The following is a 19,174-nucleotide window of genomic DNA, read 5'->3' as shown; positions in this document are numbered from 1 at the left end:
TTTATTGACTTAAAATTAATTCTCCATATACATGATATTGCTAATGATAACATTCATACAACATCTGAGGTAACACAGAGGAAAAATATTCACAATATTAACACGAGAAATAAAAATATACTGCATACCAATAAAATAAGAACTTCGCAATTTGGCTCTGAAACAACGTTATATTTAGGTACCACATTGAACAACAAACTGGATAGCGATTTGAAATTCGAAAGCACATCTAAATTGAAAAAGATATTAATGGAATCATTCATTAGTAATTACAGTGATCAACAATATAGATTATAGGATATTTGTGTTATTAAAAAAAAGTTTCTTATTTAGATTTTTTTTTCTTTCTTTTTTCTCTTCAATTTTTTCATTCTTCATAAAATTTTGTGTCTTTTTCTTGCAAAATTTTTATCAATATATTATTATTTTTTTTTAAATATTTGAGTTAGGTTTTATTAACTGTAATTTTTTGTTTCTGTTACTAATCTCAATATTTTACAACTTTATTATACTTATATACACATGTTTTACAATTTTGTTATATTTTAGAATTCTAATATTATAAACTTTATATAGTCTGTAATGAGATTTAAAATTCTCCTAAGACATTATACTTTGAAATAAATAATTAAAAAAAAAAAAAATTATAGTTTGTAATTTATAAGAAAAAAAAAATAAATAAATAATTAAATTTTAGATTAAGTCAGGTAGATAATTAGATTAAGTCAGGGGTAATATTTCTAATTTTATTAGATTTTAATTTTTATTGTTTGTTGTCTTAATTAGAAGAAAATCAGCTTTGATAAAGTGCGGGGTGGTTATGTTGAGGGAATACCCCTACATAATGCTGACCCAGCAGGAAGAGGCGATAATCGACGAGGTACCCCGGGCTAGCACAACACCATTCACTTGAAGGATTACAAACCAAGCCCAAAATGGTACTCGTCGATTATGTAGATGAAGAGACAGTGGAGTAGATGATCAAGCAGATGCCAGCTCTAGGCACAAAAACCGGGCCGGAACTAGTAGCAAGAAAGAGAGATGGCATTCCCAAGCCGTCTTCGTCTCCAGAAACGGGGCCAAAAATTGGGAAAAAAGCTGATGATTTTCCACATAAAAAACAGGGGAATTCACACCTAGGTTTGGAAGTTTATGAGGCAGAGGTAGGACGGAAAGGCGAAGGTTCTCCGAATACTGAGCGATAACTCTTCTGCGAAGACCATCAATAAAGGCAGTCACTTTCTACTCTGATTGTTCGGGGAAATCCCTCAGGTTTCAGGATGGGCAGTCCAAAATCTTACTTTTCCTATATAATATAAGCTAGAATCCATATTAAAAAAAATAAATAGTTTTCGTTAAAATTTTAAGTGCATGATTCTAACATTTGGTTTAAAGAACTTAAAAAATTAGTTGAAAATATTGAAACAGTATTTCTTCGTTCTTTGCGTATCTATAAATTAATAAAAGAACGGATCAAAAATTTTAAATCGGTGAAATTCTGCCATTTCCGTTTAAATAAATTTAATGACAATGATCAAAAAATTAAGAACTACTATCATCTAACGGGTAAATAAAGAGGTTCATAAGATAAAGACTGTAACTGAAATTTTTTATATAACGACGCAATTAAAATTAAGTGCCCACATGTGGTACTTTAAAATTAACTTATGTAGGAGAAAAAGTGTCTGCCCTTACGACTACTTTAAAAATTTCAAAATATTTTCAGAAAATTAACTGCCTTCAATCGATAAATTTGGCAACAAATTAAACCATTCTGACATAAGTGAGGATGATTATAAATATTGGCAAAAAATCTATTTATATCTCAAAATAAATGTACTTTTGTACATTTATTTTAAGATATAAAGATTAAGATTATAAAGATTAAGATTTATTTTAAGATATTTTACTTAAACAATTTTGTTTAAATATTTATCAAACATATGGATTAGATCCAACCCGTTCTAACACGTTCCCACAAATACTGGGGTTGTATAAAATATCGAATAACATTTCAAGATTGTTCAGACTATTTAATTAATAGTATAGTTTTTCTATATTATATTTGATTCTTTATTCATACTTCATACCGAAAGGTTGTTTAATTAATTTACAGAAAAAAATTTAATTTTAAATTCTGATTCTCAAATTTCGTAATATAATTTGAGTAAAACAAAAAAAAATATGGTTGTTACAAACAACTATAGACATGGCAGAGGATTGCACAAAATGTAATACAAAAATCAAAGGTGAAACGGGCATAAGATGTGCTGGAGTGTGCGGCAAAGTGTACCATTCAACTTTGAAATGTTCCGGTTTGGATCAATACCTGAGCAATGTTCTGGACACAAATAAAAGAGTGAAATTCATCTGTGATGACTGTGTACAATACATTCAAAATGTGGATTTGGTGTTACAAAATATGCAAAGAACGGTTGATAAAAATTGTTCATATTTGAAAGAATACAAAATGGAATTTGAAGATGCGTTGAAAAAAACCAAATTGGAAATAATGCAGCTCCTCAAAACAATAGAGAGCAGCTATATGAACAGATTGGAACAAATGAAAAAAAGCCAACAAAAGGAAATGGAAAAAACTGCAAAATTCACAGAAATGTTCAAAACGGAGAGCGAGGAACTGAATGCTGGCATAAAAAAAAACAATAGTAAAAAATTATGAATTATGTACCGAGTTAAAATAAATAAATGTGAATGAAATTAATGTAGGTGAATGCATGTAATTTTCAAACGTTTTAAAGCATGGTGCAAACGTAAGCAAAAATATTCAACTTGCAATGAAAAAACAAGTACCGTTGGTTATTAAACCTAAAAATAAACAGAAATGTGAGAAAACTAGATTAGATTTAAATAAGAAGGTAGATCCAAAAAATTTAAAAATTCTAAATATTGAAAACAGAAAAAATGGTACTGTTTTGGTTGAAGCAGCAAATAATGAGGAAAGAGAAAAAATTAAAAGTGCTATTCAAACAAAATTAGAGGACTCATATGAGATAAAAATTCCACTAGATATAAAACCAAAAATTGAAGTAGTACACATGAGCGTTAAATACACAGAGGAAGAATTGATAAACAAATTGAAAAGCCAAAACCAACATTTAGAGTTCAGCAAGTTAAAAGTATTAAAAGTTTTTGGAGCGAAAAAACTGGGAAACGAAAAATTTAATGCTGTTATAGAAATTGATAAGGAAACCTTTCCTAAAGCAATAGCGAATGAAAAAGTATCAATTGGATGGGAAAGATGCAAAGTCTTTGATGCAATTAGATTACTTCGCTGTTTCAAATGAAAATGATTTAAACATAGAGCTGCTGAGTGTAAAAATAAAGAAACTTGTTTGAATTGTCTTCAAAATCACAAAAGTGAAGAATGTAAAAAAGAAAAAACTAATAAGTGCATTAACTGTGTCAAAGTGAATGAAAAATTAAAATTGGGTTTTGATATTAATCATGATACATTTATGTATCATGATTAATATTATTATGAGTGTCCAGTCTATTTAAAGAAAATAAATGTGAAAAAGCAAAAAATATGGTATTAGCAATTACAGATCTTTGATGGAACTAAAAAAAATGAAGACGTGACATATGATACAGGTTTTAACGTGGGCAAAAATTGTAATATTACAAACGTCATAAATATTAATAAAAAAAACTTTACTACCAATAAGAAAATAATTAATGGCATTGTAGAAAGTTCAAAAGATAATACTAATACTAATAATATAAGTAACATTAATGATGAAACGAGCGTAAAACCAGTAGCGTGTTGTACTACAGAAATTCCAAAGTAAAGAGCTGTGAAACGTGAAGTAAAACCATTAACCAAAATTAATGGAAAAAGGGTAAATAAATTCTTCTCTAAAATTTTCAAAATGCGCAAATATTCTTCTACACACAACACTGATTCTAGTAATTTCAATAATAACAACAACAATAAGGATAGTGACAGTATTCAAAATGATGACCACAACAATAACAACAATAATTTTTCAAATAAAACTAATAATCATAACAGAAGCATTAACAGTAATTCAAATAATAGCAACAACAATAAGAATAATGGTAGCATTCAAAATAATGATAACAACAATAATAACAATAATTATGATAATAAAAGTAATATTAACAACACTAACAATAATGATTATAATAATAATAATAATACTAATAATAGTAATAACGGCAAAAATAATTGCAAGTACAGTAACTGGATTAAAGGAGAAACATATACAGAAAAATTTTAATAAAACTCCAGAAAAACAAAATAACAAAATAGTTAATTCTAGTTGTCGATCCAATGGCACCTCCCATCGTAAAACTTACGAAAAAAGCAATTGAAAGTGATGATAAGATATATCTATTAACCCGGCTTAGAGATCATAGAATAAACAACAATGTAAGAATTTTCCTTACTTCTATGATCAAGATGATATCTGCTATGATAGTATGACTCAAACTAGCATTAAAGTGCTAATCGATCAAGAAGGCTTACCCACGGATCCAAAAGAACTATGTAAAATATACTATAAATATCATGAAACAGTAGGAGTCAAGCAGGAAACAGTTATAAAAGATCTAAAAATGTATAGACGCCATATAGATAACAAATACAGAGATTACCTCCAGAAAGTACGAATGATACCATAATGACGACATACAATAATATTAATCAAATAGGTAATTTAAATATTTTATACCTAAACATATGCAGCATTAGACATAAGATTTTGGAGCTTGAAGCGTTAGTACAGAGTTATGAAAATGTGGATATTGTCATTCTTACGGAAGTATGGATTTTTGAAAATGAAGTTGACGTCTACAATATACAAAACTTTAAATCTCTTTATAACTGCAGAAATGAAAAGAGAGGTGGTGGTACAGCAATTTTTGTGAGTAACAAATTAAACTACAATGAAATTGAAAAAAATGAAATGTATAATTTTACTGTAATTGAAATCATAAACACACAGCCTAAAGTTAAAATTGGTACCTTTTACAAAGCACCTTGTGAAAATAATGCACTATTTATTGAGTACTTAGAAACAAGAATAGATCAGCTATCACAATGTATCTTCTTTGCTGATGTAAATGTAAATATTTTGGACAAAACAAACACAGTAACCAAATATATAGACATGGTAAATATCTCTGGTTATAAATTCATAAACAAAACACACAGCACAAGGCAAACCGCGTCTACTAGCACATTAATTGATCATATTGTATCAAATATAGATGATCAGCACAAAATTACCTATAAAATCGAAGATAACGATATATCTGATCATAAAACTACTTTCGTAAGCGTAGAATTAATAAAACATGAATTAAAACCTTTCCCAAACCTCGCACGTAGTAGAATAGATTATGTTAAAATGTATGAAGATGTCAGCAATGAGTTAGCAGAGAGAAGTATTACAGAAGTTGAAGATTTAATTCATGTCATACAAAAGCCAAAAGAAAATAGTACTACAACATACACAATAAGGTCAAGAAGTAATACATGGATTACACCTAGTATTATCAGTAAATTAAAAATTAGGCGCTCTTTATATGAAGCACATAAAAAGGATCCCAATAATACAGCAAAAAAGGATAAGTATCTAAAAATGAAAAAGAATTTAAAAAAACTTATTACTCAAGCAAAGAGAAAACATATTAATGATCGCATCGAAAAAGCTGGAAATGATAATTGAAAACTGTGGAAGGTGATAAATTATACAATAAAAAATAAAGATGATGAAAAAGACGACGGCATCTGCAATTTACTTAAACCGAACGGTGATGTTACAACAACGGATTTCGAAACTGCTAATTTCTTAAACAAATACTTTAATGAAATTGGAGAAAAGATTATAAATGAAAATAGTTCTAACATCGTGCAAAATACACTAAGAAATGTAACAAATCAAAAATCAGTATTCTTGATACCAGTTACAGAAAATGAAATTGTCGAGATTGCTCTGAATCTTAATAAGAATGCTGCTCCAGGGGAGGATGGAATGACAGTTAACGATATTCAGCAACTAATACATGTTATAAAGAAGCCCTTATGTAATATGGTAAATTCATGTTTCACTAATGGGGTTTATCCAGAGTGCTTACAAAGGCACTAATTGTACCGATTCACAAAGGTGGAACAAAAACAGACTGCGGTAATTACAGGCCAATATCACTTCTTAATTCAGTTAGTAAAATATATGAGAAAGCTATAAATAAACGAATTCGAAGTTTTGTGGAATCTACAATTGGCTTTGACACAAATCAATATGGTTTCATTGAAGAAAGTGGTATTGATTCTGCTGTATCGGTAACATTAGATCATATTTATGATGCTCTGGACGAAGGGTGCTATGTTGCAGGAGTATTTATTGATCTAAGCAAAGCGTTCGATGTAGTAAATCACATCAAGCTACTAGATTTTCTTGAAGATTTGGGTATACGAGGCACAGCAAATAGCTTATTTAGGAGATACTTATCAAATAGTTCATTGTGTACGAATAAACAACACGGAAAGTACTGAACTAATTATAAATACCGGAGTACATCAAGGATCTTTGTTAGGACCACTTTTATACATATTATATTTTACGAACCTCTCCATTTGTAATATAGAATCAAAATACACAATATATGCAGATGACTCAAACTTAATAGCAAAAGCTAAAACCTTAAATGAATTGGAAAACATTCTGAATAAAGATATTAAAATTTACAACGATTGGCTTGAAGGAAATGATCTCTGCATAAATTCCCAAAAACCGTTTAAATGGTATTTAAAAAACCTAAAAAAAAGTACCATGAAATTCAAATAAAAGTGGGGAATGCCGTAATAAAGAGAGTGGAACATGTAAAATATCTTGGCATCTGCATAGATGAACATTTGAAATGCGACAAACATATCAAACAGTTAAAAAAAAGCATTATACCTATCACTATTGCTATTAAAAGAGCAGGGGGTGTCCCCAAGAAAGCAGCAAAACTGATATATAATGGGCACATATTGTCAAAAATTCGTTACAACATATGCAGTTGGAGTCATTGTACAAAATTCCATGTCAATCAAATGGGTATTGTTATGAATAAAACGTTAAAAATGTTGTATAATTTGAAACCGAGATTGAGAACAAGGGAATTATACATAAGAACAAATGAACTAGATATAAACCAACTTATATACTTCGAGAAGTGCAAATATGTGTTCAAAATAGTAAACAAGAAGATGAAATCTTCGTTATCAATTACTACAAGAGGGACCGTGCATAATTATAACACCAAGAACAGAGGGCATCTAATGGTACCTAGAGCAATGTCAACTATGAAAATAAATGGTTTAAAGTGCAGTGCAATAAAATATACAACACCTTACCAGATGAAATAAAAAACAGTAATAAATTAAATGAATTTAAACGCTTGCTTAAAGAATATTTAAAAAATTTTAGAAATTAATGGATTTGTAATAAAACAAAAAAGAAAAAAGAAAAAAAAGATAATATGTATTGTAAAACAATAATTTTGTGTTTAAAAAGATTAGTTTTTAAGATTAGTTTGTAAATCTGTAATTTCTTATACACAATTTTATACAAAATGTCTGAAATTAAAACAATAATAAATAAATAAAAAAATAAATAAATAAATAAAAAACCTAATGAAAATTCCACAGTACAAAAAAAAAAATATCTTTTTATGATGAGAAACTACTAGTTATGAAACTATTTTGTGGGGTCGTTGTAGTATTATGGAGCTAAATCAGAAAATTCCTCTATGAATAAATATTGACAGTTCTTTTAATTGTAGATGTATAGTTTTAAAAAAAGTTATTAGTTACATAAATTACAAATTTTATTTATTTTTAAAAACGTGCATTTTATATTATAATGTAATGTAAGCTAAGGAAGTAAAAAAATCTGATGTGGTCAGCACATAACCGACCGCATTGTGTATTGTCTAGTTAAATGAAAGTGTTACAGAATATTATAAAAATGTCTGTTAAAGACTTCTTTCCAATTTTTAGGATATTAGTAAGCTTATAGTTAACATACTTAAAAAATGTAAATTTGGCTCTTAGTAGAGTTTCGCTTTGTGCTACCCGAATTCCCTGAAACGCTCGCCAGTTAGTTTGGGTAACAACCAGAACTCAAATATCAAATTTCAAGAAATTCCATCAATTTGTTCTATGGATATGGTGAAAAATGTAAAATCGGCCCGCAAATCAGTTTTCGAGCCCTGATCTTTCCAAAAAAGTTATATGTTCGTTGCTTTAATATGAGGAATTCATATACTAAATTTCAATGAAATCGGTTGATTATTTCTCTTTATATACACAAAAATGTATATTTGGCCCGTAGTAAACGCCCAGTTGCTGATGCCTGATTTCTTCCAAAAGTTCGTAATTTTTGCGTATGATCGAGCAAAGCTTATATATGAAATTTGAAGTAAAGCGGTAGAATATTTTCTTCAAAATGGTGAAAAATGTAAAATCGGCCCGCAAATCCGTTTTCGAGCCCCGATCTTTCCAAAAAATTTTCATGTTCATTGTTTTAATACGAGGAATTCAAATGTTAAATTTCAATGAAATCGGTTGATTATTTCTCTTTATATACACAAAAATGTATATTTGGCCCATAGTAAACTTCCAGTTTCTGATGCCTGATTTCTTCCAAAAGCTAGGACTTTTGCGTACGGTCGAGCAAAGCTTATATATGAAATTTGAAGTAAAGCGGTAGAATATTTTCTTCAAAATGGTCAAAAATGTAAAACAGGCCCGCTAAAAACTGCAGTTGCCGAGACCTGATATATCCCAAAAGTTGATCAATCCGTGCCACGGTCGAAATAAACTTACATATTCAATTTCATCAAAATCGGTTCAGCCGAACTTGAGATACACGCGTGCACACACAGACCGACAGACCGACAGACGGACAGACCGACAGACCGACAGACCGACGGGTTGCTAAAAATAGTTTATTTACACTTCCCTACTATGGAGAAGTACGTTCCCACCGAAAACTCGATATGCAAAATTTGTTGCCATCACATAACCTACCTATTGTTTATACTTAAATTTATTAACAAAACTCAACCATTATTAAATTTTTACCGACCGTATTGTGTATACAATAGGTAGGTTATGTGATGGCAACAAATTTTGCATATCGAGTTTTCGGTGGGAACGTACTTCTCCATAGTAGGGAAGTGTAAATAAACTATTTTTAGCAACCTGTCGGTCTGTCGATCTGTCGGTCTGTCGGTCTGTCGGTCTGTCCGTCTGTCGGTCTGTGTGTGCACGCGTGTATCTCAAGTTCTACTGAACCGATTTTTATGAAATTTTATATGTAAGTTTATTTCCACCATGGCACGGATCGATCAACTTTTGGGATATATCAGGACTCGGGAACTGCACTTTTTAGCGGACCTGTTTTACATTTTTGATCATTTTAAAAAAACTATTCAACCGAATTTCTTGAAACTTCATATATAAGCTTCGCTCGACCGGCCGCAAAACCTCTTAACTTTTGGAAGAAATCAGGTGTCAGCAGCTGGACGTTTACTACGGGCCAAATATACATTTTTGCGTATATAAAGAGAAATAATCAACCGATTTCATTGAAATTTAATATTTAGGTTCTTCGTATTAAAACAACGAACATATAAATTTTTTGGAAAGATCAGGGCTCGAAAACTGATCTGCGGGCCGATTTTAGATTTTTCACTATATCTACGGAACTAATTGATAGAATTTCTTGAAATTTGATATTTGAGTTCTGGCTGTTACCGAAACTAACTGACAAGCATTTCAGGGAATTCGGGTGGCACAAAGCGAAACTCTACTAAGAGCCAAATTTACATTTTTCTAGGTATGTTAACTATAAGCTTATTAATGTCCTAAAAATTGGAAAGAGGTAATTAACAGGCATTTTTATAATATTCTGTAACACTTTCACTTAACTAGACAATGCACAATGCGGTCGGTTATGTGCTGATCACATCAGATTTTTTTTTTTTATTCCAAATTTTCAGTTCACATTTTTGCTTGTTTTTTTCATTTTCTTTTAATTCTTTACACTTGCTCCCATCGTTTTAAAAAATCCTTCGTTTTTCTCTCCGTGTTTCAAGCTCAGTTGGTTCAGCGTCGCTAATAAACATTGATTTATGACATCAGATCTTTTACTTTTTCCAATTTTTTGATTTACTCTTTCATCTTTTCAAAATAAGTCATTGTTTTCTTATGTTCAATGTTTTACTTTTAAAGTTGTATGAATAAATATTTTTTGTTCTTTATTCAATTCAACGATTTTTTTCAACAAATTTATTAAAGATTTTAAGCTGAGCTGTTCAGTCAAATAATTTCACTGATTCCATAATTATAAAGTTTGTAAAAATATTTTTAGAACTTTTTTATAAAAGTTTTAAAAATATTTTTACAAACTTCCCTCTGCTCAATGTTCAATGGAAACGCTACTGTAGTGCCATTTTTTTGAGTATGTTTTATAACTATTTTTTTAATGATTTTTGAAAGATTTTTTAATGATGCGACTTTTTAGCTACAATAACAATTTTGAGTGAAATCATCAAAGGCTTTTTTGAGTTTTTAATAGTTTCTTTGGTGGTCGGTTTGGATGTAGTTGTTTGTCGGGACGGTATTGCGGAAAAAAAATTTTTGGGTACTTAGTTTCTTTTTGAATATTTTTTTGAGTGGTTTTTTTAATGATAACGTCATGAATGGAAACATCATCAGTGAATCAGGAATTTTAAACAAAATTGTTCCAGTTATTTTTTTGAGTTTTTTGATGAAAATAAATTTTTTAAGTATGTCTTAAAATAACATATTGATTTTAAGGAAAACACAAATTTTTGAGTGTTTTTTTGTATATTGTGATACTGTCACACCGAGATATTGCTAATTATAATATAGGTAGATTTTGAAGTTACAGCCTTGGATTTGTTTTGATTTGTAAATCACCACTGTGTTTTCAATTTGAGAGTACAAACCTTTGTGAGGAAGTTGCCTTGATTATTTTTTTCAGAAGCCGTTTAAAGCAACGGTAAAAAATTGATGGTCAGTAACCCAAAAAAAGAAAAATAATATTTGGGTTGTATTATGAAACTAGGTTCTTATATTTTTTTTTTTATTAATTTTTTTTTTGACAGAAGAGTAAAAAAAACAAAATTTTTATTAGAACAATTACCGAATAATCAACATCACGAAAATCACTCAAAAAAATTACTCAAAATATCATTGAAAAAGCAATATCAAGAAAATCGCTTGGAAAAATCTTTTAAAAAATCTCTTGAAAGTCACTCAAAAAGTCGCTTTAAAAAGTTACTCAAAAAGTCACTTAAAAAATTTCTTCAAAAAATCCCTTAAAAAAGGCAATAAAAAATTTTTGAAAAAAATCAATTAAAAAAATCTTTCAAAAAAATCTCAAAAGTATCACTTCAAAAAATCCCATAAAAAAACACTCAAAACATTTCTCAAAAATGTCACTCGAAAACCACTTAAACTGTGAGTGACTTTAGAGTTGTGTCAAAAGGTTCAAACCAAGCGTTCTACGTTAAGCCGTTTTTATGTTAAAGCCTTTCAAAAGTTTCATCAAAAGTGTGACCTACCGACAAACAAACTAACATATAAAATTGGGCTATTATTATAATAAATATTTTTAATTTTATTTTTGATTTTTTTCAATAAAAATATTTGAATTTTTCATTGCAACTTTGTAAATTAAATTTAATTTAATTAAAATACTAGTTATTACTATTGTTGTAAATTTTATAAAATAAAATTTTAAATAAAAATTTCCGTTTTACATAAAAGCCTTTTTTTACAATCGAAATTTTTTTTTCATAAAAGAATATTCTGTAAAATATACAATCAATAAGATGTAAAATCTATGAAGCAACAACTGATGTTCATGACACGATAGTTGAATTCAAAGTGAATTCAAAGTGAAATGAAAAAGTGAACCAACTAGGCGAACCAGATATATATTCTTGGCTAGGGCTTAGAGTCTTTTCAAAGCAACTTCGAAGGGGGTAGTTCAAACACTCTACCCGAAGGCCGAATTCAAAAATTCGCTTGAAAAATTCGTCTCTTTCGAAATCTTTTTCACATAAATTTCATCCCAATGTCATGACTTCGACATACATCTAGAACGCCAAATTTAAAAATTTTCATGGCTTCATTTCCTGTATCCAATCTATCATTTTCTGTATAGATAAAATGCCGAGACCTTTTTAACAGTACTTGACCATAATTATGAAAACTTAATTTTTGCCTTCTTAGGAACCAGTATGGGACTTGGATTCAAACGGGATCGATTTTCAGAGGCCTCCTCGAAAAACTTTTTAGAGTATAATTTTTGCAGCACCATCCCACTCGACCATATTTACAAACCCTCAATTTTCACCTTCTTAGGATTTATTTCGGTGCTTGAACTTTAACAAGATCGATTTTAAAGCGGTTATTTAGAGTACGCCTAGACCTTTTCAACGATTTTCCTTTTGACCATATTAAGGATCTTTAATTTTCGTTCTTAATACCTTTATGGGTCCTGGACCCTAACAGAATCGAACAAAATTTGTAGGGCATGCCAACACCTCTTCAACAGTATCCTGCATGACTAAATTTTGGCAGTTTTTTTTTTTTTTTAGAAAAGAGACTTGAAGGGCTATTTAATCCCACGAAGTTGTTTGAGGATTTATTGAAGCTGTCATCAAGTTCTTTCCAACAAGCTCGTTTCCAGCTCAGTAGGTCATCTGAGAGCTAGGTTATTAGAGTTCAAAAGTTTCCACATCTCATAGCGCACCGAAAAGAAAAAAAAATTGTAATACAAATTTTCAATAAAATTTCGAGTTTTTAAAATAAAATTAAATTAAAAATTTAGTTTTGACGAGCTTTGTCTCGAAAATATGGTTCAAATCAAATTGATTGTAAGACCGAAAAAAAATATACAATCAATTTCTGAGAAAACCAGTACCCGACGCTTAGTCTATGTGCATGGTCCTGAATTTATAAGCATTTATATGCTTACAAGTTCGTATACGAGCATTTATATGCTTATAACTTCGGTTACAAGCATTTTTATGCTTATAACTTCGGAAACATATTTTATTCAACGGGCTATAGCTCCCTTATAATTTTTAATGAATATATCCCCTTAAAATTTTTTGTTAGAATCATCCCTGGAAATATTTGTCATCTTATGAGATCTCCCTGAATATTCTTTACGTATTACTATTGTGTATATAGTTTATGTGATATTTAGAAGCATAATAAGTGACGATAAAAAAACATTGCACATACATTATGTAAACATTATAAGTAGCTTCTTTTTTAAATTTGCTGCAAAGATATTCTAAAAACATAATAATTTAATTTTAATAATTTGTTGTTTTTGTCTTTGTGTTTCCTCAAATTTCTCTTTTGTTTTAGGAAATATATTTCTGTATAAATAATTGTTAAATATATTTCTGAAATATCCTTAATGAATGTTTTAAAGAATATGTATTGTGTAACAGCAATTATTCTGAATTCTATATTTTTATTATTATATTCCCATTTATTTATATCACCAAAAATGCTAAAATTGTAATTTGTTATTATTAAGTATTAACCCCCTTTTTGTTTGTTAATTTAACTTGAGCAAAATTGAAACGGATATAATACGAAAATTAACATGGGAAAAGTATGAATTTCATAAACGCATAAAATTCTAGTGAGCAATTTTTACTTCTGTGGGAAATAATTAATTTGATGCAATTTTTATATAAATAGCGTACCGGGTGCAATTATTGCCATTCTTAAGCGGTATTTCTCATAAAACTATTTTATACATAATAATAAAAATTTGAGCATTGTGATAAAATAAAAATTTGAGCAAAATATAAATTAAATATTCCTCTTACATAATCATATACTAAAATTTATCAAATGTAAATAAAGTATTATAAATTATATTTGTTTGCGTGAATACAAAAAAGTACAATTAGGGTGTCAATATTAACATGGCTTAATGGTACAACTATTGACACCCTCATTCGAAAACTAATTCGTACGATTTATTCGTATGCAATTTTAGTTCAATTTGTTATATTAAGTATAATCCTTTTACACCTTGCTCGTGTTTTGTTATTATAAAATAATGAAAATTTTGTTATTATAAAATAATAAATTTTGTCAATAAATTCTTGCAAAATTTTGTTATTGTAATACACTTAATATTATTCTAAAACATTTCAATATTATCTCTTAAAAATTTCTTAATATCATTTTAACCTTCACATATAATTTATTTAGTTTCAAGAACATCTTCAATTTCTAATTGTATTACACAAATCTAAATAAACCGTCATAAATTTAAATCCAAAAATAAAGTTGGCTCAAACCAATGGTTTGTATTGTAGCACTTTTCCCTTCAGCAAGTGAAAATTCTGCTTTTAAATACAGTCTATGTATATCCACCACACCATTTAAATTTTTTTCATTCATAAACGAAACTTTTTCTGGGATTGAATATATTTAGAATGAACGATTTATGCAGTCTTTGATATAAAGCAAAAATAAATTTAGAGAGGGGTTAACATAATTCTCGATTTTAAAGATTAATTGTGTGAATTAAGGAAAATAATTATATTTTTTAATGTCATGGAATTTACAGAAATTACAGAAATTATGCGTTTATAGAAATTTCAAAAACTAGCGATTTCGGAAATATAAGGTGTCAAAAATTAAAATTTTACAAATTTCAAGAGACGATAACTTGAGAAGGGGTGGAGATGGAAAAAAAATTTCTTCTAACGAAATGAAGCATTTATTAGTGTCGTCTAAAAGCCCCTGAAATTTCAGGCTTCTTCAGGCTGGGTAAGGTAAAAATATATCTATAAATAGTATTAAATGAAAGAAGATCAGTACAACAATCCTCCCCATATTAGAAACAAAGAAGAATAGAATAATATGCTCTAATAACGAATATATAGGAGAAATTTATGTTCTATGGCCAAGGGTGAATGCCAAAGATAAAATTACATCAAATTCCCATATTACTTATGTTAGGGAAAGACTGACAAAAGTACATAATATCTTTAACACTGAAATCAAATTTTCAAGGAATATTTTCAGTAAAATTAACCTTAATTCAATTATTCTTAACGAACGTACTGAATTATCTATTAAAATGGCTGAACCAACTAATATGGAATTCCTAAGACTGACTGCTTCAACGATTAATTACAATCATAACGTTATAATTAATTGACTTAACGATAAAAACTATTCAGAAGATCCTTTAGCACTCTAATCGTTTATAGATTCAATTAACCTATTAACAGCTACTGCAACGAGTGACCCCTTGAGAAACTTTTTAAAAATATTAATATTGTTAAAACTTGAGGGTAAGCGATATAATTCAAACTATAAAATGCAAAATAAAGGCAGATAACTCTAAAACTATAGAAGGGAAAATGCAAGCATTAAGAACAGATTGAGTAACCTTATCTGAATTTTCAAAACAGACTGACGAGTTAGCGGACAGTTTAAAACGATCCTTAGTTATGAAAGGAATCAACTAGGAAAAAGCAGAAGAATTAGCTGTTGAAAGAACGGCGAATATTTGTAGAGCATCGGCTTGAACTGACCTTATAAAATCGGTATTAGCTAAATACATTTTAGAAGTAAACGAGGAAAATAAAGAGAAGCAGATATTAGCGTACAGAAATAATAAGAACACTTATAAATATAATAACTACCATAGCAACAATCGAGGTAAAAAAAATAATAATAATTCTTTCGGTAATAGTAATACCAGATAATTTAATAACAATAATAATTGATCATTGAAACATAATAATAATAACAGATTCCAAAATAGAAATAATTATAGATAAAATTTTAATAGAAACGCAAACGTTAGATATATGACAAACGCCAACCACCCTCAGTGGCAAGGGTAGAACACCGAGGATTAAAATTTAGAAGAAAACCTGAGCCCATCAATAAATTAACAAAAAATATTTTCTATCTATATATATATAAATATATCGTCAAATTTAAACACAAATAACATTAATTTACTAGTAAATACTTAAGCAGATATTTCGCTAATTAAAATTTCAGCGATAAATAAATATCATAGAATAAATAAAGAGGAAAACATAAATATAAAAGGAATAACAAGGGATACAATTAAATCTTTAAGACCTTATGGTCAAATTTATACATTAATAGTAATAATCTAAATTTTAGATTCTAAAATGTCTACTTCACGTAGTACCAAACAAATTTGATATTCCAGCTCAAGGTTGTATATTAGGGAAAGATTTCTTAAAAATTATATATGTAATATTGACTATGATGAAATGAGTTTAACTATTAAAACAGATTTTTATATTTTCACAATTCCAATTTATGGTGGACCTAGTAGTGATGCATTAGCTATATCAGCTCCATTTGAAGTATTCAGGAAATCCATATTGCCTTCTAACGAAAAATGTAAAATTTTAGATCAAGAAATATCTGAAGTAATTTTCATTCCTTGTGCAATAGTATCATCAAGGAACCCCAATACAATACAATAGTATCATCTGGGTAATGAATATTAATCCAGAGCCGACAACAATAAAATCTACCATAGTTTTAAAAATTCAATCGCTATCTGATTTTACTATAATAAGACTCATAAAAACGAATTAAATCAGGAACGTATTAAAAAACTTGAAAATATAATTTCGAAAAATATAGAACAAAATTATTATTCCAAATTAAAATCATAATTTTGAGAATATAGTAATATTTTTCAAAAGCAAAATGACAAAATGACTGTTAATAATTTTTTAAAACAAAAGTTAAGAATAACTGATAATAATCCGGTATACATAAAAAATTTTAGATTAACTTTTACACAAAAGGTGGAAATCAATAAACAAACAGAAAATTTAGTAAAAAACGAATTAATTAAGACAAGTCAATCAAATTTTAATAGTCAAATTACATTAGTACCCAAAAAAGGAAATTTAAAGAAATGGTGTCTTTGTATGGACTATAGGCAAGTTAATAAAGATGTATAGCTGACAAATTCCCATTACAACATACAGAAGATATACTCGATAATATAGGGAGAACTAAATTATTTTCAGTACTCGATTTATATTCGGGATTTTACCAGATCCCACTAGATGAAGAATCTAAAGATATTACATCATTTAGCACAAATTCACGGTCAAGTAGTTGGATTCATTCTCAAGAGTGATGTCTTTAGCTTTCGCTGGAGCAACTCCCTCCCAATGTTTCATCTACATAGACGACATTGTAATAGTAGGATGTTCGGAGAGACATCATTTAAAAAATCTTGAATCGGAATTCGCAACATGTAGCAAAAGTAATTTTCTACATATTGAACCCAGATAGTAGTAGTAGTAGTAGTAAGAGAGGGGGGCTCCACCCGTACACCCGCGTGAAGCCCATGAGATAGGGCGACAGAAAAGGCTCATCGGCAACCCCCAAAAACCAACACCCAACAACCCCCATGCGATCCGACCAACCAGACCCCCTATCCGAACCAGCCAACACCCCGGATAGTTCCCCCAGGCCATCGTAAAAATAAGCCCTCAAGACACGTCTTCTCTTCCACATCAGAAACGGAAAGGCACAGAGGACATGCTCCAAATCCGCCGCATCCCGACATCCACGACATACGTCCGTCGAAGCGACCCCAAGCCTCCTGGCCATTTTCCCCAAAAGGCAATCCCTCGTCAGGACCCCCACCAGTGTTCTGAGATCAGCCCTACCATACCTCAACAGCATCCTTGTCTTCCTTTTGTCCCTGATAGGCCATATTGCTTTGGTCACCCTACACGTGTAAGTCTCTGCCCACAAGACTTTGCTCCTCCTCTTACACTCACCATATATGACGTCAGGACACGCTCCCAGCGGCAGACGTACCGACCCGTCCACCATGTCAGCGTTTCCGCTCGCCCCAGCCCTCGCAAAACGATCTGCCATCTCATTACCGCGTATCCCGCTGTGACCAGGAACCCAGCACAGAGTCACCCTGCACATATTACAAAGTGCTCCAAGTGCCGTAATCAACTCTCCAGTCAGTATATGGCACCACAAAATCAGGCCTAATGTCCATAGGCCGCATTCCATATTCTCCCAGAATCCTACGTTGTGTGTATTCCCTGTTTTTAAGTATGCCTATCGCTTGTAGCCTCAAGGCACTCGCAGCCACCGCTTTTACCTGCTCACTCACCGAATCGAAGTCGAGAATAGCCACCAAAGCTAAAATGGGTGTAGTATGCAATGCACCAGTCACCACAACACACGCTATACGTTGCACCCTCTCCACCTTCCTCCTCTCCTTATCCCAAAGCACCACTGGCCACCAAACCAATGCCCCATACGTCAGAATAGGCCTAACCACACACTCATGCAACCAGTAAACCAGCCGAGGTTGCAGGTTCTCACTCCCCAACGTCTACCAGCCGCTCCTTGCAGGCAAACAACGCATTTGTGGCGCTCCTTACCCTATTCTCTGTGTTTTCCCTCCACAGCAGCTTACTACACATAATCGCACCCAGGAATCGCGCATAACCCACCAAACCCAGTTCGACCCCCACCATCCTAGGCAGGGCAAATCCGTGCACTTTCCTTTTCCTCGTGAGCAATACCAGCTCCGTTTTTGCGGGATTCACAGAAAAACCACGTCCCCGCGCCCAGCCATCCAGTCTATCAAGACTTCGCCGATTATTGCACTCAGTACTTCCGGATACTTACCTGGGACCAGGATTGCCACATCATCCGCATAGGCAGTAACTCTGCACCCACTAGTCCCCATGAGCCTAAGATAACGTTCCATAACCAGGACCCACAGATATGGCGACAGGACCCCCCCAGGACCCACAGATATGGCGGTTCCTCTCACCGACAAGATCCTCACCTTGCTTGAGCCCCACTCGGCCACTACCACCCTAGTAGTAAGCATTTGCCCCATCCCGATAAACCTAGATAAATGTCAGCTTTGTAGAAAAGAAGTAACTTATTTAGGACATAAATGCATAGATCATTGAATCTATCCTGACGATTCCAAATATGGTGTAATAAAGTATTAAGTAGTAAAATTATGAAGTATTATCGAAAATTTACTCCGCATTTCGCTGAACT

At 30.8% G+C, this 19,174-nt stretch overlaps 1 protein-coding gene across 1 annotated transcript; it reads left to right on the top strand.

The window, feature by feature from the left end:
* The first annotated feature begins 3,890 nt into the window (after positions 1–3,890).
* On the top strand, positions 3,891–17,261 carry LOC129616609 (metacaspase-2-like). Its single transcript, XM_055532240.1, has 8 exons — positions 3,891–4,080; positions 4,445–4,560; positions 4,632–5,544; positions 5,755–6,080; positions 6,128–6,534; positions 16,308–16,533; positions 16,858–17,073; positions 17,178–17,261. The coding sequence occupies exons 1-8, from the start codon at positions 3,891–3,893 to the stop codon at positions 17,259–17,261; spliced, it is 2,478 nt and encodes an 825-aa protein (XP_055388215.1).
* Positions 17,262–19,174: the final 1,913 nt, after the last annotated feature.

The sequence above is a fragment of the Condylostylus longicornis genome, unplaced genomic scaffold (genome assembly GCF_029603195.1).
Source record: "Condylostylus longicornis isolate FDR11 unplaced genomic scaffold, ASM2960319v2 ptg000250l, whole genome shotgun sequence".
In the NCBI taxonomy this organism is placed as follows: domain Eukaryota; kingdom Metazoa; phylum Arthropoda; class Insecta; order Diptera; family Dolichopodidae; genus Condylostylus; species Condylostylus longicornis.
This window is presented reverse-complemented; position numbering and strand designations above follow the sequence as displayed.